At 46.1% G+C, this 20702-nt stretch overlaps 4 protein-coding genes across 4 annotated transcripts; 3 read left to right on the top strand and 1 right to left on the bottom strand.

The window, feature by feature from the left end:
- Positions 1–2071: 2071 nt before the first annotated feature.
- Positions 2072–5648, top strand: F4812DRAFT_95223 (uncharacterized protein). Its single transcript, XM_047939566.1, has 10 exons — positions 2072–2349; positions 2408–2562; positions 2618–3436; positions 3495–3990; positions 4053–4177; positions 4233–4326; positions 4383–4432; positions 4486–4576; positions 4631–4906; positions 4965–5648. The coding sequence occupies exons 1-10, from the start codon at positions 2301–2303 to the stop codon at positions 5219–5221; spliced, it is 2412 nt and encodes an 803-aa protein (XP_047788370.1). The 5' UTR covers positions 2072–2300; the 3' UTR covers positions 5222–5648.
- A 2039-nt stretch (positions 5649–7687) lies between these two features.
- On the bottom strand, positions 7688–11317 carry F4812DRAFT_95141 (uncharacterized protein). The gene is made up of 6 exons (XM_047939565.1): positions 10931–11317; positions 10667–10814; positions 9790–10603; positions 9202–9620; positions 8955–9093; positions 7688–8742 (listed from the first exon to the last, which is right to left on the bottom strand). The coding sequence occupies exons 2-6, from the start codon at positions 10755–10757 to the stop codon at positions 7863–7865; spliced, it is 2343 nt and encodes a 780-aa protein (XP_047788369.1). The 5' UTR covers positions 10758–10814; positions 10931–11317; the 3' UTR covers positions 7688–7862.
- A 4758-nt stretch (positions 11318–16075) lies between these two features.
- On the top strand, positions 16076–16747 carry F4812DRAFT_465959 (uncharacterized protein; the record flags this gene model as incomplete). The annotated part of the gene is made up of 1 exon (XM_047938506.1): positions 16076–16747. One exon carries the CDS (start codon positions 16076–16078, stop codon positions 16745–16747), a length of 672 nt encoding a protein of 223 aa, XP_047788368.1.
- A 1104-nt stretch (positions 16748–17851) lies between these two features.
- F4812DRAFT_435736 (uncharacterized protein) lies at positions 17852–19497 on the top strand. Its single transcript, XM_047934785.1, has one exon. It carries the CDS (start codon positions 17919–17921, stop codon positions 19227–19229), a length of 1311 nt encoding a protein of 436 aa, XP_047788367.1. The 5' UTR covers positions 17852–17918; the 3' UTR covers positions 19230–19497.
- The last annotated feature ends 1205 nt before the right edge of the window (positions 19498–20702 follow it).

Genomic DNA, 20702 nt, shown 5'->3' with positions numbered 1-20702 from the left:
TGGTGGTCACGAGGGAGAAGGGTTTTCTTTTAATAAGATTGATAGATTAAAGGACTGGGTGTAGAAAGCTTGCTTGGTTGCTTGGTTGTCGTGGTTTATTCCGGTAATTTACGCCCTAAGTGGGTTGTTATATCCCTTATATTAGGTAGGTAGGTATGATATGTTCACAATTGGGCACTAGGATACTTCCTGGAGAAACGGAGGCGAAGTCTTAACGATAGGGCTGGGGTGTTGAAAATGGTTTTACTTTGGGCATTGTGATTTCAAGTTTAGGCGTGGAAAAGAAAAGAAAAAAATAGGAGAGGGCTTCATTCTGTCCCTATTTGCTTCAGTTCTGAATGGCGAGCAACGGAGCTCAAACTTCCTAGGGATTCCTCTACCCTCGCATTGTCAACCCCCTCCTGCGTCTGGTTTTTTTAATACCAGGACTGTATCTCGAAGTGGTTTTATTATGATACTGGATACCTTTAATATATTTGCTTCTAGCAATAAACGTCTATCAGCCATTCTTATGCGTCCCTTGGAGGGGGCAAAGAGGCCATAATATTTCTTAGCTTCGCGAGTGACAAAATAGTCATAGTCAGGTGGGAGGTTGTCGCGATGCTCAAAGCAATTGACGAAAGCGTGGGGTGGTATCAATTGTTATGACCAAGGATCGTGAAGCTCCGTTCTTGCAATATCAAGGGCATGATAACTAATACAGATTACTGCAGAATAGGTGGCGAGGTTTCAACGACATGTAACTAGGTATATCAGGAAATCAAGGTTTACTTATATTTCTTTTCGCGCCTTGAAGATATATTGATATACTTGGCTTCTCATTGCCGAATACCACCGAGATCATGTAGACAAGACTAAAACAATTGTATCGGAACGTTACTCAAAAATGACTTACCAATGGGGTTGAGGGTATTCCCAATACCTCTTTCTAGAAACCTTCCTAAACTGGGAACTCGTATAGACGGGGCTCAAACGCCGAGCTTATTTTGTCCAAAAGGAGAACCAGGCCGCCGAAGACATACTAGGGAGGCGTCCTTAGGTTTACGTGGTCACTTTTCTTGGCCTAGTTGTTCTTGAAATAGGTACTATGTATGCAGCAATAATGAAATAGGACTATAGCAATAAAGTCCATCACGTCTTAAGCGTAAAGTGTGATCTGGGTGATTTGGGTGATCTGGTAACGATAGCCTCAATCGGCCCTTACAACCGAAGGGACACCCGCGTGTGCATTAGTCCCGGGAGACTTGACCGAATCTGGGGGGGATTTGTTTCGGGGCTACGCTGGAATGACGGGCCTATGCAGCAGACTGGGGTAGAATACCTAAACCATCAACTAGAAATCTGCTCAAATTCGGAGAGAAAATTACCACCGTTACACCTTACTATGTAAACAAAACAAAACAACCTTTCCTCTTCTCTCCAACTTCTATGGTGCGCCATTATAATGCTTGTTCATTCCATGACCATTCCATCTGATTTCATTGGATAGCGGCTATATGTTCCAGATGTTCATTCAGATACATAGTAGGTATTCATCTGTCCCTGACAGGAGCTCATCCTGGTCTTGTTTAGCGGCTGTCGATCTTTCTCTACCCGTTACATATCCGACTTGGCCTACACGATAGTCCTATTGAAACAATATCCAGAATATCCAGAATATGTTGAGCTTGCTTTATTTCATTATGTTTGGCCAGGCTAGCTTGGGGTGTACCTTGTTTACTCACGATACTGTTGTTGATCCGACTAGGTAACTATAGGCAATCTAAAGTACTAAGTAGACCATGTCTTCTAATCTCAGGCTCAATCAGTTGTTAAGTCGCTTATCATCTTTTCCATTTCCATTTCCCTTTACCTCCGTGAACCAACATCGTCTGGGTTATTACTAGGCGCTTCTGGCTGACAACCCTGGGCGTCTATCGCCTATTTCAACCAGTCGGTTTGCTTTTTGGTCCTCTTCCCGGCTTCGAAACCATATATGAGCCCTCCATTATAGGTATAGGCCACTGGCATAATCTGGCCCTATACCCTTTTCTACCTCTACAGTCTTCTCCGGCACCGTCCTCCGCAATCATGTCGGTGCTTTAGCCAGCCCTTTCAACTTTGCCAGTAGCTGCAGCATGCTTGAGTTGCAGATCATGTCCTATCATGTCGTCTTCCCCGGAAAACCGGGCGGACCATTTGTGCCTTGGCTTTACAGATCCTACGACGTGATGCCATTTATTAGTCGCCTCAAATCCCCTTTTCAATAGTCTGCTAGTCACGTCTCCCTAGGTCTTGGATGCTTGGCCAGCGACCTCAGCATGCCATCCTTCTCACGTATTGCGACTGCTGTTCTGGCAGCCGCTACCAGTAAGTCTACTCATTCTGTCTACTCGGCATTAAAAGGATGCAGACTGAAAGTGTATAGCCTTCGGGACATCTCTCGCTCAAGAACCGGTCAAATACACCGACCCTGACACCGGAATCGAGTTTGGTACATGGGCTCAGGGCGACCAGACTTTTGGTCTTACACTTCCAGAGGATGCCTTAACTAAAGATGCCACTGAGTACATTGGTATACTAGTACGTAAATATGGCTAGCTATTTCAAGGCAGCACAAAACTAAATATCTTTTTAGAAATGCTCTACGGGCTGGTGTGGTATCTCCCATGGAGAGTCGGGTCAGATGACGCAGGCCTTACTGCTCGTTGCCTGGCCGTATAACGGCCAAGTCCTTACATCTTTCCGATTTGCAACTGGGTATAACCTCCCGGGAGTTTACACCGGAAACGCAACCTTGACCCAGATCTCGTCCAAGGTGACCGACACCGGTTTCGAGCTTATTTACCGATGCCAGAACTGCTACTCCTGGGACCAGGACGGTTCCAGTGGTCACGTTGAAACCAGCAGCGGATTACTTGTCGTAGGACGAGCCTCGGCAAAGACTTTTCCTAGTAACCCCGAATGCCCTGCCAACATCAAGTTTATGCAGCATGAGTCCTTCGGGCAGTTTGGTGCCCCCCTCGAAGGTCTTGCAAGTGCTAAGTACCCCGAATGGGCTGCGTTGGCAACGAAGAACGTTCCCGGTAAATGTGCTCCCAGTGATCCCGGCAACCCACCACCGACAACTCGTCAATGTGCTAAGGAGATGGCTGGTCAGTCATTCGACTACATTGTGGTCGGTGCTGGAGCCGGTGGTATCACTATCGCTGACCGGTTAAGCGAGAAGGGTCACAGTGTCTTGTTGGTTGAGAAGGGGCCGCCGTCCACAGGCATCTGGGGCGGAAGTTTAAAGCCGCTCTGGCTCGAGAAGACAGATCTCACGAGATTCGACGTTCCGGGTCTTTGCAACCAGATCTGGGTTGATTCGGATGGTGTTGCTTGCTTAGATACCGACCAAATGGCTGGATGTGTCCTTGGTGGAGGCACAGCCGTTAACGCCGGCTTGTGGTGGAGGGTAAGTTACCTATCTTAATCATAACTATAAATATCAGATGCTAATACTCTCTCTCTAGGCGAACCCGAAGGACTGGGATGAGAACTTCCCTGCGGGGTGGCATAACTCGGATCTTCAGAGCGCTACGGACCGAACGTTCAAGCGCATCCCGGGAACTACAAGACCCTCTCAGGATGGTGAGCTGTATATGCACCAGGGAGTCGATGTCATCTCAAGTGGATTGAAAAAGGCAGGATGGAAGAACGTACCTATCCCCAACAATGCCCCAACTCAGAAGAACCATACTTTTGGTGCCACAACCTACATGTTCTCTAATGGCGAGAGAGGTGGTCCTCTTGCTACTTATTTGGTTACCGCGGCTAAGCGTGACAACTTTGCGCTATGGATGAACACCCCGGTTAGGAGGGCTCTCAGAACAGGCGGCCATATTACCGGAGTCGAGCTAGACTGCACGATAGAAGGCGGTGGGTACGGAACCGTAAATGTTACCCCCGATACTGGACGCGTTATTGTTTCGGCCGGAACCTTCGGCTCTGCCAAGTTCCTTTTCAGGAGTAAGTTCCAATGCTACAGTATAAAAATATTCACACTTGCAACGATGTGCTAATCTTGTTAGGTGGTATTGGACCGGCTGATCAACTCGAGGTTGTTGCTTCTTCAACTTCTGACGGTAAATCCTTCATCGCAAAAGACGATTGGATTAATTTACCAGTCGGTTATAATCTGATGGACCATGTCAACGTAAGTGAGAATCCAGGATGAATAAACCGGCGTTTGTCTAACTCGTTTATGATAGACCGATACCTACTTCACCCACCCTGATGTTGTATTCTACGATTTCTACGAGGCATGGGACTCACCAATCCCTTCGGACAAGCAGAAGTACCTCGGTAAGCATGAACTACCTACGGAATAACTGGGATATATACTTACCTATGTTTCATAGCAAACCGTACTGGCATTTTGGCGCAGGCTGCTCCTAACATTGGACCTGTGGTATGTGTCTCGAATTGAATTACATCTCGAAGCGTTTCTAACCAAATTACTAGTTCTGGGACGAAATTAAAGGCGAGGATGGCGTAGTCCGTCAACTCCAATGGACGGCCCGTGTCGAGGGTTCCGAGCTGACAAACACCACTAGTATGTCCTCACGAGATGAACTTTTTAAAAGAAAGCAAAATTAACATGATATAGATACAATGATCATGAGCCAATATCTCGGCAGAGGCCAGACTTCTCGAGGCCGGATGACTATCAACGCTGGACTGAGCACAGTCGTTTCAACCCCGCCTTACCTTCGAGACCCGAATGATAAGGCAGCCGTCATCAAGGGTATTGAGAACCTACGAAACGCTCTTAGCACCGTAAAGGACCTCGAGTTCCGACTCCCAGGCACAAACCAAACAACCGAGGCTTATGTTGACGGCATTGAAGTAACGTCAGCCAAGCGTCGCTCAAACCACTGGATGGGTCAGTAATAACCTAACACCAAGCCAACTTTCACTTCATTCTCGCTAACATTCAATAGGCACTGCCAAGCTGGGAACAGACGACGGCCGCAAGGAAAACGGCACGGCTGTCGTCGATCTTAACACCAAGGTCTACGGCACCGACAACCTCTTCGTCGTTGACGGGTCCATCTTCCCCGGCATGGTCACCGGAAACCCTTCGGCTATGATCGTGACCGCCGCAGAATTCGCCGCCGACAAGATCCTGGCTCTGGCGCCCAAAGCCCCTACAAAAACGCCACAGAACACCGGAGGACAGATCATTACTCTACCGTAGACTTGAGAGAGAGTAAAACTAGGGTTGAGATTAACGGCTTTATATATATATATACGCTAGGACAAAATTCTTGTACATATACTTCTCTACTCGCTGGACGGTCTTTTATTAGAACAGTCGTGGCATTATATATACATACATGCATATCATAGCAGCAGAATGTTAGGAATTGTAACAATTAGGATGTATAATAATCATTAATCAGAGGCTGTCACGGTATAGCCCCGTAGACCTCCCAGTATGGACCCTAGTGGGTCACTATCGTGTAAATAAGGTAGCTACCTCAAAGGCCTTTCTACTACTTCCCCCTTTCTCTCCTTATGCAACAAGAATAATATCTACCGGACCTTGATAGGGACTAATGGTTTTCAATATCCAACGCTAAGCGTATATCCAATACTAAACATATTTCCAATGCTTAATACTTTGATTTTTTTAATTTTTAATTTCTTTTTTTTTCTTTTTTTTTAAAAAAAAATATGAACTTTTCTACAAGATTCTTTTTTAGAAGCTTAAGGTTTTGCCACTAAGTTATTTAAACTTCAAAACTGATTTTTTTAATTTATATATTTAACAATGGGGCATTAATAATGCTCAATAATTATTATTACCGGTAAGGTCCAAAAGTATCCAGTCCGCCTCGAAATTCACACCGCAGGTCCGAAGCTCAGCCTCGTCACTCTGCGATAGCTTCACTTATAAAAATGTTAAAACTGGAACCCCAACTCTAGGTAGGTGGCTGGTAGGGATTTAAGCTAGATACATCTTCTATGTACAAAAGCTTCCGATTGTCAGGGACCAGATTGCGTATCCAGGGATGAGACTGCGAGATGGAGGTTGGAATCTCATTGCCTTATACGGAGTACGTACGAGGGTTTCTGTTGCATCCGAACTTAACTGTAAAGAGTTGAGATTGGACAGGACGGTCAGGATGGACACGAGGATGGACAGGAGGATAAGCGTTATCGATGTTAATACGCAATCGTTGTCTATTGCCACACCGATTGGATCTATTCACAAGATTGATCATTTACTACTACCCACGCTTCTCTGTGATATTCCCCTCTGGCACTGATGAACTCAAAATCGGTAAAGCTATCTCAATTGAAAGTTGTCTTATGTCGACTTTTAGAGAGTTCCCTATGCAAGTCCTAATTTTTTATAGGGGAAAAAAAAAAAAAAAAAGTTAACTTAAATCAACTTTCAACTGAGATAGCTCTACCAATCTTGGGCTTTTTAACAAACGACTAGTATAAAGGTTTTAGCCCCTTCAAATATCTATAGCCTAAAAATTAAAAGTGCACCTACCATACCGGCAAAATGTATGTACGTGGAACGATTAGAACCCCATCGAAAACATTAAACCTATGGTAATCATTGGAATTATTCTAAATCGTTCCACATGGTAATGGTTCCATTTGTGGAACGGTTCTGTAAAAAAAGAGATTTTTCAAAAATTTACTGCGAGTGGAACTCGAACCTCCTACTTGAACCTACTGCTTTCAACTTTTTTTTTTCTTCCAAGACATATGTAAATTGAGCTATATAAGGTACTACGATCTATCTAATATTACATAATCAGACTCTATTTGATTTTACCTATTATATATTAAACTTTTATAATTTTTTAAAATTTTTTTTTTTTTTTTACTTGGAACTATTTCTATTTTTAGAATGATTTGCTTTTTTACGGAATGGTTTACCTTTTATGGAACGATTCCGCTTATAATTCCCCGCTTTAATTCATTCCCCCACTAATAAAAACGCTAGAAAATGCCAAGAATCAAAAGCATTCCGCATTTGGAACCATTCCACAAACCTATATTTTGCCGGTATGGTAGTTATATTATCTTTACTGGTAAAGTTATTGCAGAGTGATAAAGCTGAGCTTTTAGTATAGAATAGGGGAGTGGGCCAGGAAAACATTAACCACCCCGTGGTATATTACGTTTGGTTAGGTAGGTAAGCATCGCCACATTTAGAAACGTTACCATGGGAATATAACATCGTCTACCATCATCAAATATCCACAACCCTTTACCGTACCTAGGTACCTACCTAGGTATACATTTAACGTTACATTGGATAGCATTGGGACACACCTCACCTTAACCGTTAATCCGTAATCATTATACATGAGGCACCCCGTCAGCCCGTTCGTGGTGCATGAAAGCCCTAAGTTTACAAAAACACCGGGCCTGCTCTTAGTCTCAGGCCTATGTAAATCTGCTCGGCCTCGCAAACCCTGTAAGCGAGAGTTAGGTACTCCTAGCTATTCCTACACCCCTTAGCCGCTACTAGCCAAATATTACCATAGCTACCCGGAACAAGTTGGTGACAATAGCTCTTCGTAAACTCAGGACATACCTATCTCAAGCATTATTAGTTATTTTGCCACTTAAAGCAGCGCTTAAACGCTTGTCTAATAGCGAAAAGACCTAAGTACCTAAGGTATATACACCTGCAAATATCGTCCGTAGAAAGTGTAAATGGAATACTAACGTTAGGTACCTATATACCTCCTAGATGTCGTTGGTACCTAATGTACGTATATGTCGAGGCTATGTCAACTTAGGTACCTCGTATATGTATATCGAGGCCATATTGACTTAGGTACGTACGTACCCAGGCACCCAACCTATTACGAAAACAGGTTCTCAAAGAAATTAGCGTCGAATCCCTGGAACGGCCACTCGTTCATGTCGGCCGCGATTTCCGGCAGCGGGTAAGGAGGCGACGCGTCCTGCGGCTCGAATTGCACGAGGGTGAAATTCGCGTCTTCCCCGAGCATACTCAAGAAGCTCGAGGATGCTTCGGGGCGCGACTGCTGCTGCTGCTGCTGTAAAATGGGATCTACCGGCGTGCTGCGGTTCTTATACGCATTTTCCGCCGTGGAGGAGGAGGAGCTCTGTAAGTCGTCTTGCTCTACGAATCCCCCGTCGTTGTCGCCGCTGCTGCTGCCGCCATAGCTGACGGGGGCCGGCGGCCCGGCGGCGCTGCTCGAGTCATCCTCGTTGGAGTCGGGCTGGTGGTGGTATTGCCCGGGGCGATCGCGGTCCTGCGGCAGCATGCGCCTGCTGACGGGGTTGATGTTGATAGTGCCGAGATACGGGATCTCGAGGCGGACGGGGGCGCTGTTGGGGGGGCTGCTGCTGCTCTTGGCGACGAGGCCGACCTCCGTGAGGGGGAGGAGGCGGGTGATGATGTCCGCGGTCTCGCGGGACATCTTGTCGTCCTCGCGCTCGGCGATGTCGCGCACCACGTCGCGGACCGCGAGGACCAGCCTGCGGTCTGCGCTGCGCCGCCGGCTCGTCTCCCGGTCGCGCCCCCGCAGCTTCGGGTCCAGGTACCCCAGCAGCAGCGTCATCGACGCCGTCAGCGCCCCGTAGTCCGTGTGCCGACAGGCCCCAGCCACGTCCGTCAGGTGGCGGAAGACGAGGTAGGCTTCGAGGACCTTGCGCGAGGCGTGGAGGCAGGTGGTTTTGCTATAGTCCCATCGCCGTTCTTTGGGATCGCGGATGCTAGGTGAGGATGTGAGTTATTATGTTGGTGCTTTTTGTTTTTATTTTTATTTCATTTCATTTCATTTCATGAGGTTTGTGGAGCTTATGAGGTAGGTCGGTTGAGGAGGTAAGCATGTCATGAGAGTAATAGCCCCTTAACCGGGAATACGAACTCCCAGGACAGAGACCGGCGAAGGTGGGGGCAACATTAAATCATTGGTTTTACTCACAAATATGGCAGGTGTGTTAGGATAAGGAGATGATGATGATTCATCTGCATCATCACATGCAGATGAGCGTCAAGCAGCTCTTTTGCGGGTGCAGTGGCTAGATCGGGAGGTTCCACCGGCTGCCACCATTCAGAACTCACTAGTGAAGATGGATTAGCCATTGTTCCTTCGGGGTGAGAGGGCTATAGCTGCGGAATGTCTTGAGAGTGACGGGGTAGGAGAGGTGAAGGCAATTAATAGGGCATACTAGACTTAGCAGCAGCCTCGAGGCTGCGGTCAATATCATGCGTCATACCAAAGCTAGCATCAGCAGCAGCCGCCCCTTTTCCATTGGAACCCGCATTCCGCTTGATGATGGCGCTGCTGATGGCAGTGTGTAGTTTGGTGAGCTTGTGGACCGGAGAATCCCCTTCCATCCGCTCAGGGGTAGCGAAGGAGTTGTCTTCGCTGGCCGCGGGGAGGCCGAGGAGTAGGGACAAGAAGCGATCGTTGAAGTTTATGCGATACCACAACGTGCTACCCCGGAGACGAGTCGCCGGGTCTGACTTTGGGTCGACCGACTTTAGCCGCTTATCAGTCGGCCATCTGTCAACGCCCATAAGCTGAGCGACAGCAATAGCGCGGCGAAGATTTAACCATGATTTCCGCATGTTCCCCGCGTTAGAGCTAAATTGTTGGCATTGTTAACTATATGCTTATTCTTTATTGGAAAGTTAGCACGTGCTTCTTCTGTCAGTAAAAGGGAGGAGGAGGGGGGGGGAAGGGGGGAGGACCTACGGTTAAACTCAAGTCGACCTAAACTTTAGAAGAAATATTGAATGGCAGTATAACTTACTGATACAACGATATGAAAATAAGTGTTTCGAGACCTTCACACGAGCCCATAAGGTCATCCTGAGATGCAAAAAGGTCTGAGATAAGGCTGGCCAATCTAGACGCTTGGGCTCGGATCGGCTCTTTCGAGATGAGATTCTTGGGGAAATTCTGTACAGGCGTCCTCTGCATGCAGAGAGCGACCTGTATCAACCGCTTCGCTAGTAAGGCGGGGTGGCTTGATGCGGGTGGGACTTCCGAGTCGACGAATATAGAGTAACTCGGATCATTGGGACCGTTGAAGTATGTTACGACGAACTCCGCACTGGGGCCTGCCGCCTGTATTATGGCGTTGATGTCGTGCTGACATGGGAACGCTGCGTGAAGTATCCTCGATATCTGGGCATACTTGACAGGAAGGGAGGGTGCTAGCTGGGCCTGGATCGATGCTGGCGTCGGCAGAAAGGACGCGCGAACGGAAGAGCCATATACAGTGTCCTCCCGCAGAGCATCGAACATACCCACGACAGGGGGGTTCCCGGCCGCAGACGGACTAAGCATATGAGGGGACGAACCTAGTTTATCTTCGGCCGAAACGGAGGGAGTAAAGGGGTCACCCGTATGGCTAGGAGTATAAGCATGGGACGTAGTCTGCTCCACGAGCTTCTCCAACAGAACCTCAACATTGTTCAATCGTTGTGATAGTCCTGATTCTGAAGCTGGAGGTTGCACATCTGGAAACTCCTGGCTCACGCAGGCCGTTCCCCGGACTTCACATCCCTTGCAGACGGCAGATGTGCTAAATGCATATTGGCACCGGGTCTTTCTCCTCCTACCTTGCCAGGGTTTAGCATCCCGTCCACCCTCTCGGGTCATTGAAGTGAGTGAGAGTGACTTACATTCCCAGCAACTGTGCGTCCCCTTACGAACTTTTCTCCTCTTCGCACTAGGGTCGCCTCCACTCAAGGTTCGCGTCACGGCGTGAGACATCTATATTTGATCCGCGAGCAAGTAACAGTCTGTGGTTACGTTTTATAGATATATAAACTATTTTATTCTTAGTGAGTTCAAACCGTGTAGTAAAAACATCTCACCTGTAAGAAGCTCCCATGACGAAGCCCCGGGACGTCGTTGGTGAGTAAAAAGAAAAATTGGCTACGTACCTGAAGTTACACGCACATAGGAGGTACCTAGATAGGTATTTTAAGTAACGGTCTGTAAAGAAATTAACTATATTCCAATTAAAAGAAATATTAGGAAATTCCTCGAAGAGCAGGTATCTTTCCTTCTTGCTCGTTGGGAACAGATTACTTCTTGACCCTAACCTTAATGCCAAGAAGATTCGGACGAAAATTCGGACGAATTTGTCAGCGACTTGCACGGCATCAGGGACATGTAAGAAGAGGGTCAACCAATCAAAATTAAACGAACAATTTGCCTACGCTTAGTTCGCACTTGACGGCATGTATGGTATTTAATCTATCTACCTAGGTAGCCACAGTATGCAGATGCTGCTAGATTCCCAGCCTATTTATCAGTGTACACCTCGTGTAAGTCAGAAGTCATTCAAGGTTCGGTTCGGTTCGGTTAGGTTAGGTTGGTAGGTTAGGTTGGAGGTACCTACCTTAATCAAGGTCACTTAGACAAGTGGATTAAGGAAGACTTATATAGTAGGAAGTCATGGAATAGGAATAGGCAAGCATAACAGTTGCCATATTTTATTCTATCTAGCCTTTTGCTCTGATTTGTTAGTATTTCTGCTTTCATTAGGCAGGTACCTATCACATTAGCAGAACGCGGCGAAGCATATCATGTCGAATTCATGGGACTATGGGAAGCTGCACGAGGATAGAAAGTTACCTAGCTCCGGAGAGGAGTGATGTTGCCTGTAAATACGGGAACCGGCATCTGTGCGTTAGTGATGCAAGCTGTCTCTCGACCGCGAGCGGCGAGCCCAACTTTTGATCTGTCATATGTCGGTTAGTTGCTTTCATGGCCAGATCTCTCCGAAATCAGGCACTTCGATCAACCTACTGCTCGCCAACTGCCTATTGACCGAAGTCTATCCTGTGTTTGCGTGAAACCATAGCAGCCAAGGGATGGTGGCACCTGGACTTGACAACCGACCAAAAAACTCTCCTGTGAGTGACCGATTTATGGGCCACGAAATCTCCGTCAAGGGTAGTTGCAGAGAAAGGCACGATTCCCAAGTTTTCAACTCACCTTCTCTCTCTCTCTCTCTCTCTCTCTCTCTCTCTTTCTCTTTCTGTCTCTCTTTCTGTCTCTCTAGGTATGACTTATGAGAGGCTTCTTCGATAAACCTACGCTCGTGACATAAACCACATCCCCGTCGCCTGATCACGCCCCCCAAGCTACTGCACCTAGGCATACGACATAGCACATCAAAACATCTAACCGGTTATTTCTACCAACACGTACAATATCCAAATCCCTGGGTGCGGAGGATAACGGCCTTAAAGAGTAGGTCATTTTGGTGGACGGGAAATCAGGACGTGCCACAAAACGAATTCTAGCCCTCCGGCGATGAGCGTCAAATGCGCTTTAGCTTGGCGGGATCGAACATCAGATGACGTGGCTGGGGCGCTGGTTATCTCCCGGGCCGCACAGAGTTATAAAATCGGCTTTTGTCAGACGGTTCGTCCAATCGTACATGCTTCGGAGAAATACCGCTGTGTTAGGTAACAGGACAGCCGCATCTGAGGGGTCTTTATAGACGAAGGTCCTTATTTCCTAGACGAGGCTACTTACCTACTTACTGCAATAGTTTTCGATTCCATGTTGATCTCGTGCGAATTACTTCCCTAGCTTCTCATTGAGTAGCAGGATGGCTGTTTCATTCGCAGACTTCCGGTATGTACCTAGTTAGCGTAAAAACGAATACTTGTTAAGTTGGGACGGTAGGATAGATGTCAAAGTCGGCATACTAGCATCATTATGGAATAGCCAGTTTCTGCTATCTCGCAATACTACGTAGCATACCTAGGTGGCTGAAACCGCCAAGAAAGCTTCCGGGGAGCTCTATCTTTGAACATGCGCTCACCTCATAGGTACCTACCTAAGGTAATGTTGACATCCTTGGTCTATGAACTAAGGTTGTTTTTTGAATACGGACTTCAGGCTTGTTTTGGAACGTCTGATAAGTACAACCTTAGACACCTTTTCGTGAAAAGAGGGGTGGAAAGGGTTGGTAGAATAAAACCTAGAGTAGAGCAAAGAGAAATTCAAAACGTAGATGCAACAGCAGCCCATGACCTGATATGAAACTGATAACATCTCGATTCGGATGTTTACTTCGCAAGTAGCGGGTATTTGCAGCAGTGGAGAACGTTTTGAGATCCGTATGAGGGGTATGGTCGCCAGGGTCGACGAGGTCGCCAGGGTCGCCAGGCTAGAATTTAGGTAGTGTTAGAATTCGTGTTATTAATTCCGAACTGGGTGCAAGTGATGGATGGGCAGTGCTAATCTGCTTAGTAGCATGTACAAATAGACGAGAGGCTCGTACATATTTAAACTTAAAAAAGAAGAAGGAGAAAGAAGAAGAAGAAGAAAAAAGGTGAAGTAGAAGAGAGCAGATAAGACAAAACCTTACGTAAGATGCCAATCGCTATAAATACATACCTTAGGTAGGTACCTAGCGTATCTATTGACGCTATTATTAGATACAAGGTACATAACGATCAGACCCCTTTTTTTACCCTTAACTCAGAAGACCCCCCCTGAACAAATATTGAATTCAAATTTGGGGCTAAGGAATCTGTCAAATAAGTTCAATATAACGGACCTATTACGCATACTTTAATCGCAATACCGCCTTTCTACATAGTACGAGAACTCATTATTCGTATTAAACGAACAAGGCGAACAGAGCTGACGAACAGAGCCGGTTATTACTATGTTAGGTATGTATACGCACTTATGCCGTCTTAGGTCTATTGAATTAAATTTAAACCACTCTCCTAGAAATTGCTAAAGAGATAGAGAGTAAACCTATGGATTCACGAATGCGATAGCTTATATCTATCTCGACGGAGCACGTGCTCACCCGCGTTCTGCGCTTGAACATTCCGCCCTAGTGTATTTACCAGGGTTAGTATTGTACTAGGTATATTAGGTATACATACCTAGGTAGGTATAGTTAAAACACGTTACCTACCTAGGTACCTACCTGGGGAGATCGCCTACCATGCTGGCGGGATAAGTACCTAGGTACCTATATCTATACCTCAACGCCTCGCCTGGCTTATCACGAGCCTTAAAAACTATCGACCCCAGCGACCGGATCAAGGTCGAGCGAACCTACCATATACGGTACCTAATATCAGATTGTCTCCGGTCAGGTTATAATCCGGTCCCAAACGGCCTCAGTAGCTATTATCAATGTTTCGGTTCAAACAACCGCAGAACAGTTTCAAGGTCCGCTAAAGAAGTCTCACCTCGGCGATCATATTGCAGTTATTATCGCCAATCATGTGATTTTTTTGACTTTTTTTTTTTTCTTTTTAACTCATGATTTATGTAGTTGTGTATTTTCACTCGTTTTGCTGCTCATTTAATTAGTTACAATTATTCGAGCCAGACATCAACGAAACTTCAGTCTTTCTCATCACCAGTCCATCCCACTAGTAAGTGTTCCAACTAGGCCGGCCCTCGAAACCCACCCCTTTGGAGATCAAGAAGAAGAAATTCTAAACAGAACGTTTGACGCCATGATCTACAACACGTCGACCTGACACACCTATACCCCCCAAAACGCCTTACACGTCCTTGTACATACATACAAGCTTTAGGAGAACATAAATGGGTGAGATTCTTAGGCCCTTTTGGCATCGTGCATAAGAGAGGAGGAGTATCGTTGATTAAATGTACTGTTACTACTACATAGTCTACGCAGAGCTTCGTCACCTAGTGATCTACGCATTGCATACGTCGAAATATCTGCGTAAACCCATGGTTCGATTTATTAGCTCTGCTCTAAAACAACATCTTTTCATCCTATAGCATCGTCTGTTAGCTCTGTAAGCCCTGTTAACTGCATTAAACATCATATCTAGCTTTCTTTTTGACATATCCTTAAATTCTAATCGACCTCCTCGGGACAAACTTTTGCTGTAAGCTTTTGCTCTAATCTCTTAGCGACTTGAGCCCTAACTCGGTGATAAGCGTCTGGTTTCTTTTCGGATACCCCCATTTACCTAGTTACACCACCCCCTAAAGACCTATCACATTCGCTTACTTCTTACGTGCCACAGCAGTGACAGTGGCACACAGCCTTGCTCCTCTCCTACAAGGTTAGAACTGCCACACCAATCGTGGGTATAGCACCCGGAGACGTCGTCCTATCTTCAATTTCGCCCCAGTAGTTCCATCTAACTTTCCCCTACGCACCCTCAGCAACACCCATCCCTATCCCGTTTCTGATGCCTCGCGCACGCCCACACTTGCTGCCAGTATTTGGCCTTTTGCCTTCTAGAGCAACTACGGAGGCTCTTCGCCTGTTCATTCCTTACTGTTGGACATAAAAAATAAATATTGCAGAGAGTGAATCGGGCCTGCGACTAACGTAACGTTTCAGTGAAGCTCCATCAAGTACTAGAGGGGTAATAGCGTTGCCCTGATCGTTCTTTTCTCGGTCTCCCTCCATAATCCGACTCTCCTCATCAGAAGTTCTTCTGATGAGTGGCCACTCCGTGGCCACACAAGCGAAGTACACCACCTTTACTTTATCTTCGAACGTTTTAAACATTCACAACTAACGTTTCGATCTTCTGTAGCCCATCAGTTCCCTTTGGGCATGGGGTCTGGACTGATAACTTTAATGCTCCTGTCAGACCCTAGTTATACTTTCCCCGGATAACAAATAGCCTGAGATCCCCCACATCCTATGCATACCTATCTATATTCACCCCGTCAGGTTATTTGTAACTCGTTCTCTTTGTTCAATTCCGTATAACACCACTTCGCCTGGAGAATCATAGTAGTAGTAGCATCTTCGGAGTTTACTCTTATCTTGGGGAAGAGGCGAAAAAAGGTGCTAAAATACTATATAAGGACCGAGGGCGTTTGGCATTACCCCCAGCAAGCACCAGCATAGATGACCTTTTTCCTAGACCTTTAAAGCTAGGGATATGACCAAAGGCTCAAGGCAAAGCTGAAAATCGACACGTTAATTTTCCCCAGCACAGAACATCTATATTATTACACTACAATTTACGAGCCGCAAGGCTAACTTCATACAACTTACGAGGCGCGAGGCTTGCTCCATACAGCTTTGAAGACTGTTGGAAAAAATGGACGTTACATCACTACTAAACTCATCCCCATCCGTGCAGGGAAAAACGAGTTTAGATAAGGACGTACGGAATATTGTGAGCCATGGCGCCGGCTTAACGTCTGCGACAGCAGCAGAGGTGACGACAAGGTATCGATTCTCGTCAGACAATTTTCTCCAAAACAATCCCCCTATCTCCATCAGACATGAAACGACAATACCATATCGACAGAAGGACCAGACATGGAACAGCAATGAATTCGCACTTCCGCCAACTGTGGAAGTTCCACTAGCAGAAGTAGTAGGGGGTCCAACGTATATTACAACATCATCACCTGTGGTGTCCGTCAGTCTCGAGTTGCCACCACAGGAGTCATACGAGAGTATTAGCAGCCTGCCTTTGCCCGACGACTCATCACTTTCCTTCCTCTCGAGGATTCCTTTCTCCATGCCAGGAATCCCATTCAATCCGTCTCCATCCCAATTAGAGTGGGCCGAGTTTGTGATGCCCAAGACATCGCCACTAGGCGTACAACAGGAAACAGCAAATGAAGCAATCATTTCCCCGCCTTGGACCAATGGAAAAGAGTTGGGCACAGATCCAGTGAGATCTAGCTCACCATCCGATTTTATATTGGCAAGGAGCTTAAAGCGTTTGGATTGGACTGATCGACGAGATGTTACAATGTGAGTAAGCATCTTATTATTTATTTTATTTTATTTTATTTTTTCTTCTCAAGTATTCAATAGTGATCCAAGTTATTCCTCCCAAGTTACTTTCAACTTGCTTTTTATGCTTATCCATTGGTCGGACGGAAATCGACAAACCGATTCCGGGTCAAGTGGCCGTCAGCGAATTTCAGGGGTTAACTCACGAGTCGCTTTCAATTGGTATACTACCATAATACAAGCGAACTGCTGGTACCACAACCCCCTAAACATTACCAGCTAAACCACCACCTCCCCCAAAATAGACCTACTATATTCTTCCCTTCATCTCAAGTGTTAGATACAATTTACCTAAAACTAGGTAACTTGATTCATACGATCGCTTGATCTCAACATGATTGCAATTGAGTAATTGTCAACACATCAAGTCCTCTCACATTCCCACTTTGCAATCATGTCCTAGTCACTCTCCCCCCCTTCGAATTTATATATAAGCCCTTGGCTTATTGTCCCAACCCCGATCACATCTACTGCTTTCGAACTGCTAATATTGCGTTGGTACCATGTATACTGAGCATGAATTAATCGTGAAATCTCTTAGATCCCACAAAAGGGCCATCTCTGCCCCTAATCTTGGTTTTTCCGAAATGGAGTCGAGAATTCCTCTGCCTCCGCGTTATCCCACCCTCCCTCCTCTGCTGGATTCGCACGCTCATAGCCAGCGTGTTCATGGCCTGTGTGCTAACGACCATCGCACTGGTCAACAAGTATCCGACATGGAGGCCAACCATCGCACTGATCAACAAGTATCCGACATGGAGGCTAATCATCGCACTGCTCAACAAGTATCCGACATGGAGGCTAATTCTCCATCGTCAGCATCCGCTAGCAATCCTCCCCGAGTCAGTAACTTTTACTGCCTGCGTGCACGTAACTGCGACACGAAATCATTTCTCCGCAAAGGTATCTCGCACATCTTCGGACGCAATAAGAAGTGCACTCGAAACATCCCACCGCACGTCTGGGTTCGCGTCTGCCGCAAACACTACCAGCGCACCCGTTACCGTAATGCGCATGAATGGGTCAAGATCCAATGTGATCTAGTGTTGAGGCAGATCAACCTAGTTCAATACTGGAGCAACGAGAACAAAGCAGCTGGGCGCCCGGGAATCCTACTGGATTGGACCTTGTCTATGCGAAAGAGAGAGCAGGATCGTATTCGGCAAGAATCCAAGAAGAAGCGTACTTACCAGGAACATAGCGAAGACAATTCCAGTGAATCAGATACGGATACTATTAACGGAAACCCTGTGCCTGAGTGGCTACGCAACAAATGTCGTCCCGGGTATAGCACAGCTGAGATCTATGAGTTGGTGGATCGCATGAGGCGTGAGATAATAGAAGAAAAACGGTGCGATTTTCCCGACATAGAAATTCTTCCCAATATCACCAAGGGGCCCTCGGTTGGAAGAAAAACCAGAGCGCTCCCAAGACGGAGAAAGAACACCAGCAGTCATACCCGCAAACGCTCCCAGTCTGTAGGCACGGCACTTCAACCTGGGACAGACCAGATGATTCGTCGCGTGAGCCAACCGACACATTTGGGGGCTGAAGGATATACGCAGCAATCTCCCAATGAGAAACGCCGGCGCATGTCAGGCACATCTCCACACGGTGATCATGCGTCCATTATGAATTCGAGGCTTCCCGAGGGTCCCGCTTCGATACTCGCTCCCGTACCAATGCAACCTCAACTTCATCGTCAGATCTTTGACAATACCCAAGAAAACCGTGATGAGCATTCATATTATTACCGCCGTGGGGCCAACAACAACCCCGACTACGGCTACGATCGTCGGCCTGGTCCGGCTTCTCAGCCTGGCGAGATCCAACCAATCGGTGCAACGCCAGGAAGCAACCGTCCCCAAGGCTACGTGAACGATAGGCAATTTTCGCATCAGCGATCTTTCTCAGATATGGATACCAACGGCCCTCGATTTTCTTTCGGGCCTTCTGTACCTTCATCCTACCCTCCCATTCCACAACATCAAGTACCAGAGCAGGTACCGTACGACACGAATACAACAGAACAGGCGCGATATCAAACAGCCTCTTTTCCTTGCTCTTCCGATGGTCGGCCCGTACCTGGCCAACGAAGCGTTGATATTTTTTCACCTTCTTTGTTAACTTCGAGACCAAGCCAGCCTCCCAGTCAGCCTCCATTCCATCATCAAGGCTACCAGCAAGGCTACCATCAAGGCCACCTACAAGGCCACCCTCCTCCGAATCCAACTCATGGGCACACACGCCATCAGAGCATACCATCAATTGGCTATGCCACCGGTACCCGCCTGCCCATCAATGAAAATGAGCATGGCAATATGGCCCGTCCACAAGGATCAATGATTGATTCACCTTCGTATCATCCCCATGGATGGCCCTACTCACGTCCTCAACAACATTCCGAAAATCCCGACAACGCCAGATTAGGCGAACGTCGCTAACTAGGGGCAGGATTTCGCATTTACCATTGGATTCTCTAAGTCATGTATTTCCGCAATGCTCTCGCGAATTGTTTTTTATTTTTTCAATTTTTCTTTTCATTTTACAAAACATAAAAAATAATTTCGGTGCATTACGCATGTAACAGTATATTATCTTATACTGGTACCTTTTTATGTAAACAAGGTTAAATTGATAAACAGGGGGACAAGACTAAATTGACACGTACCTACCTGTTAGAGTATAGTTAATGAATTTATTTTTTTGGAATTGTTTTTTAATCAACGAATAAACACTTTTATAATAACATCGTGTCGCTGCTAAGGACCTAATGTTAGGTAAGCTTCGGCGAGACACTTGAAAGAGGTACCTAACAAAACCGCTCAATCTTAAATGTGATGGAAAACAAACTTCTTACAATTCAATCAGTCCCACGCTAAATTGTTGACGCTCTTCGTTTTGTTTCTTGTAAAAGAAAACAAGATTAGGGTTACCTCTTCTTATCTGTCAGGAGTGCATGTAAGAGGTAGTTTAAATTTTGACAAGCTCAGCAGCTCTTCTAATTGGTCCATTTTCCTAAAATCTTCCTAATCAGGAAACCCACCAAGAAATGTGTGTACTTGCAATATATGTAGCAGCACAAGACCGTACAAACGACACACAAAAGAAGATAATCATAATAATAAATAATGCAAATTGCATAATTATTATAATAGTAGATATCTGTTTATATACCTAGGTAGGTATCTACCTATACCTATTTATATAGGAGGTATGTTACCTTCTTTTTGATTATATGTGTCTGAAATTTGACGTTCAAAGCAACCCATTTTGCCTTATTCAGGCATACATTTCTTAATCTTGCGTCTTATAAATGGGAGGGCCGCAAGACATTCATATGTGTCGAAGCGTTGCGTTGATTAATGTGTTTCGAGCGTTCTAGCGCAAATCTAAACTTAGGACGGATATGTATTCAAATTCTAGGGCAGAACACATAATGGAACATTGCTGCTTCTGTATCAACTGTATCCAACTGTATCCAAGCCAATGAAATCAAGAGATGATCCCATGTGCCGTCGATTTTACAAACAAGAAGGAAGGGGCCGCGACTGTGGGATTTCGTACCTACCTAGGTACCTACGTACCTAGTAGTCATAGACGATTCTACCAGGTGCTACAACATGAATCATCGTGAAGGTAAATGCTGCCTTGTTCTTTCCCAAAGCGAAATATAACGCGACTGCAAGATACTCTAGGTACCTACCTAACCTACCTAGGTATCTTAGGTAGGTACCTAGCAAACACTTACAACACTTACGAGGTGGGTGCCTACATACCTGGTAACCACTCTACGAATATCTCCCCTCCCCCTCCCAAGTATCTCTCGACCTTAATAAGCATCTGTTCCTGCCTCCGAGGTACATTGTCTCGTTTGATAGATTGATGCAGGTTTCACATCTGGACGCAGTTGTTGT

Source organism: Daldinia caldariorum, assembly GCF_022478825.1.
Source record: "Daldinia caldariorum strain CBS 122874 unplaced genomic scaffold F4812scaffold_13, whole genome shotgun sequence".
NCBI classification, from domain to species: Eukaryota; Fungi; Ascomycota; class Sordariomycetes; order Xylariales; family Hypoxylaceae; genus Daldinia; species Daldinia caldariorum.
This window is presented reverse-complemented; position numbering and strand designations above follow the sequence as displayed.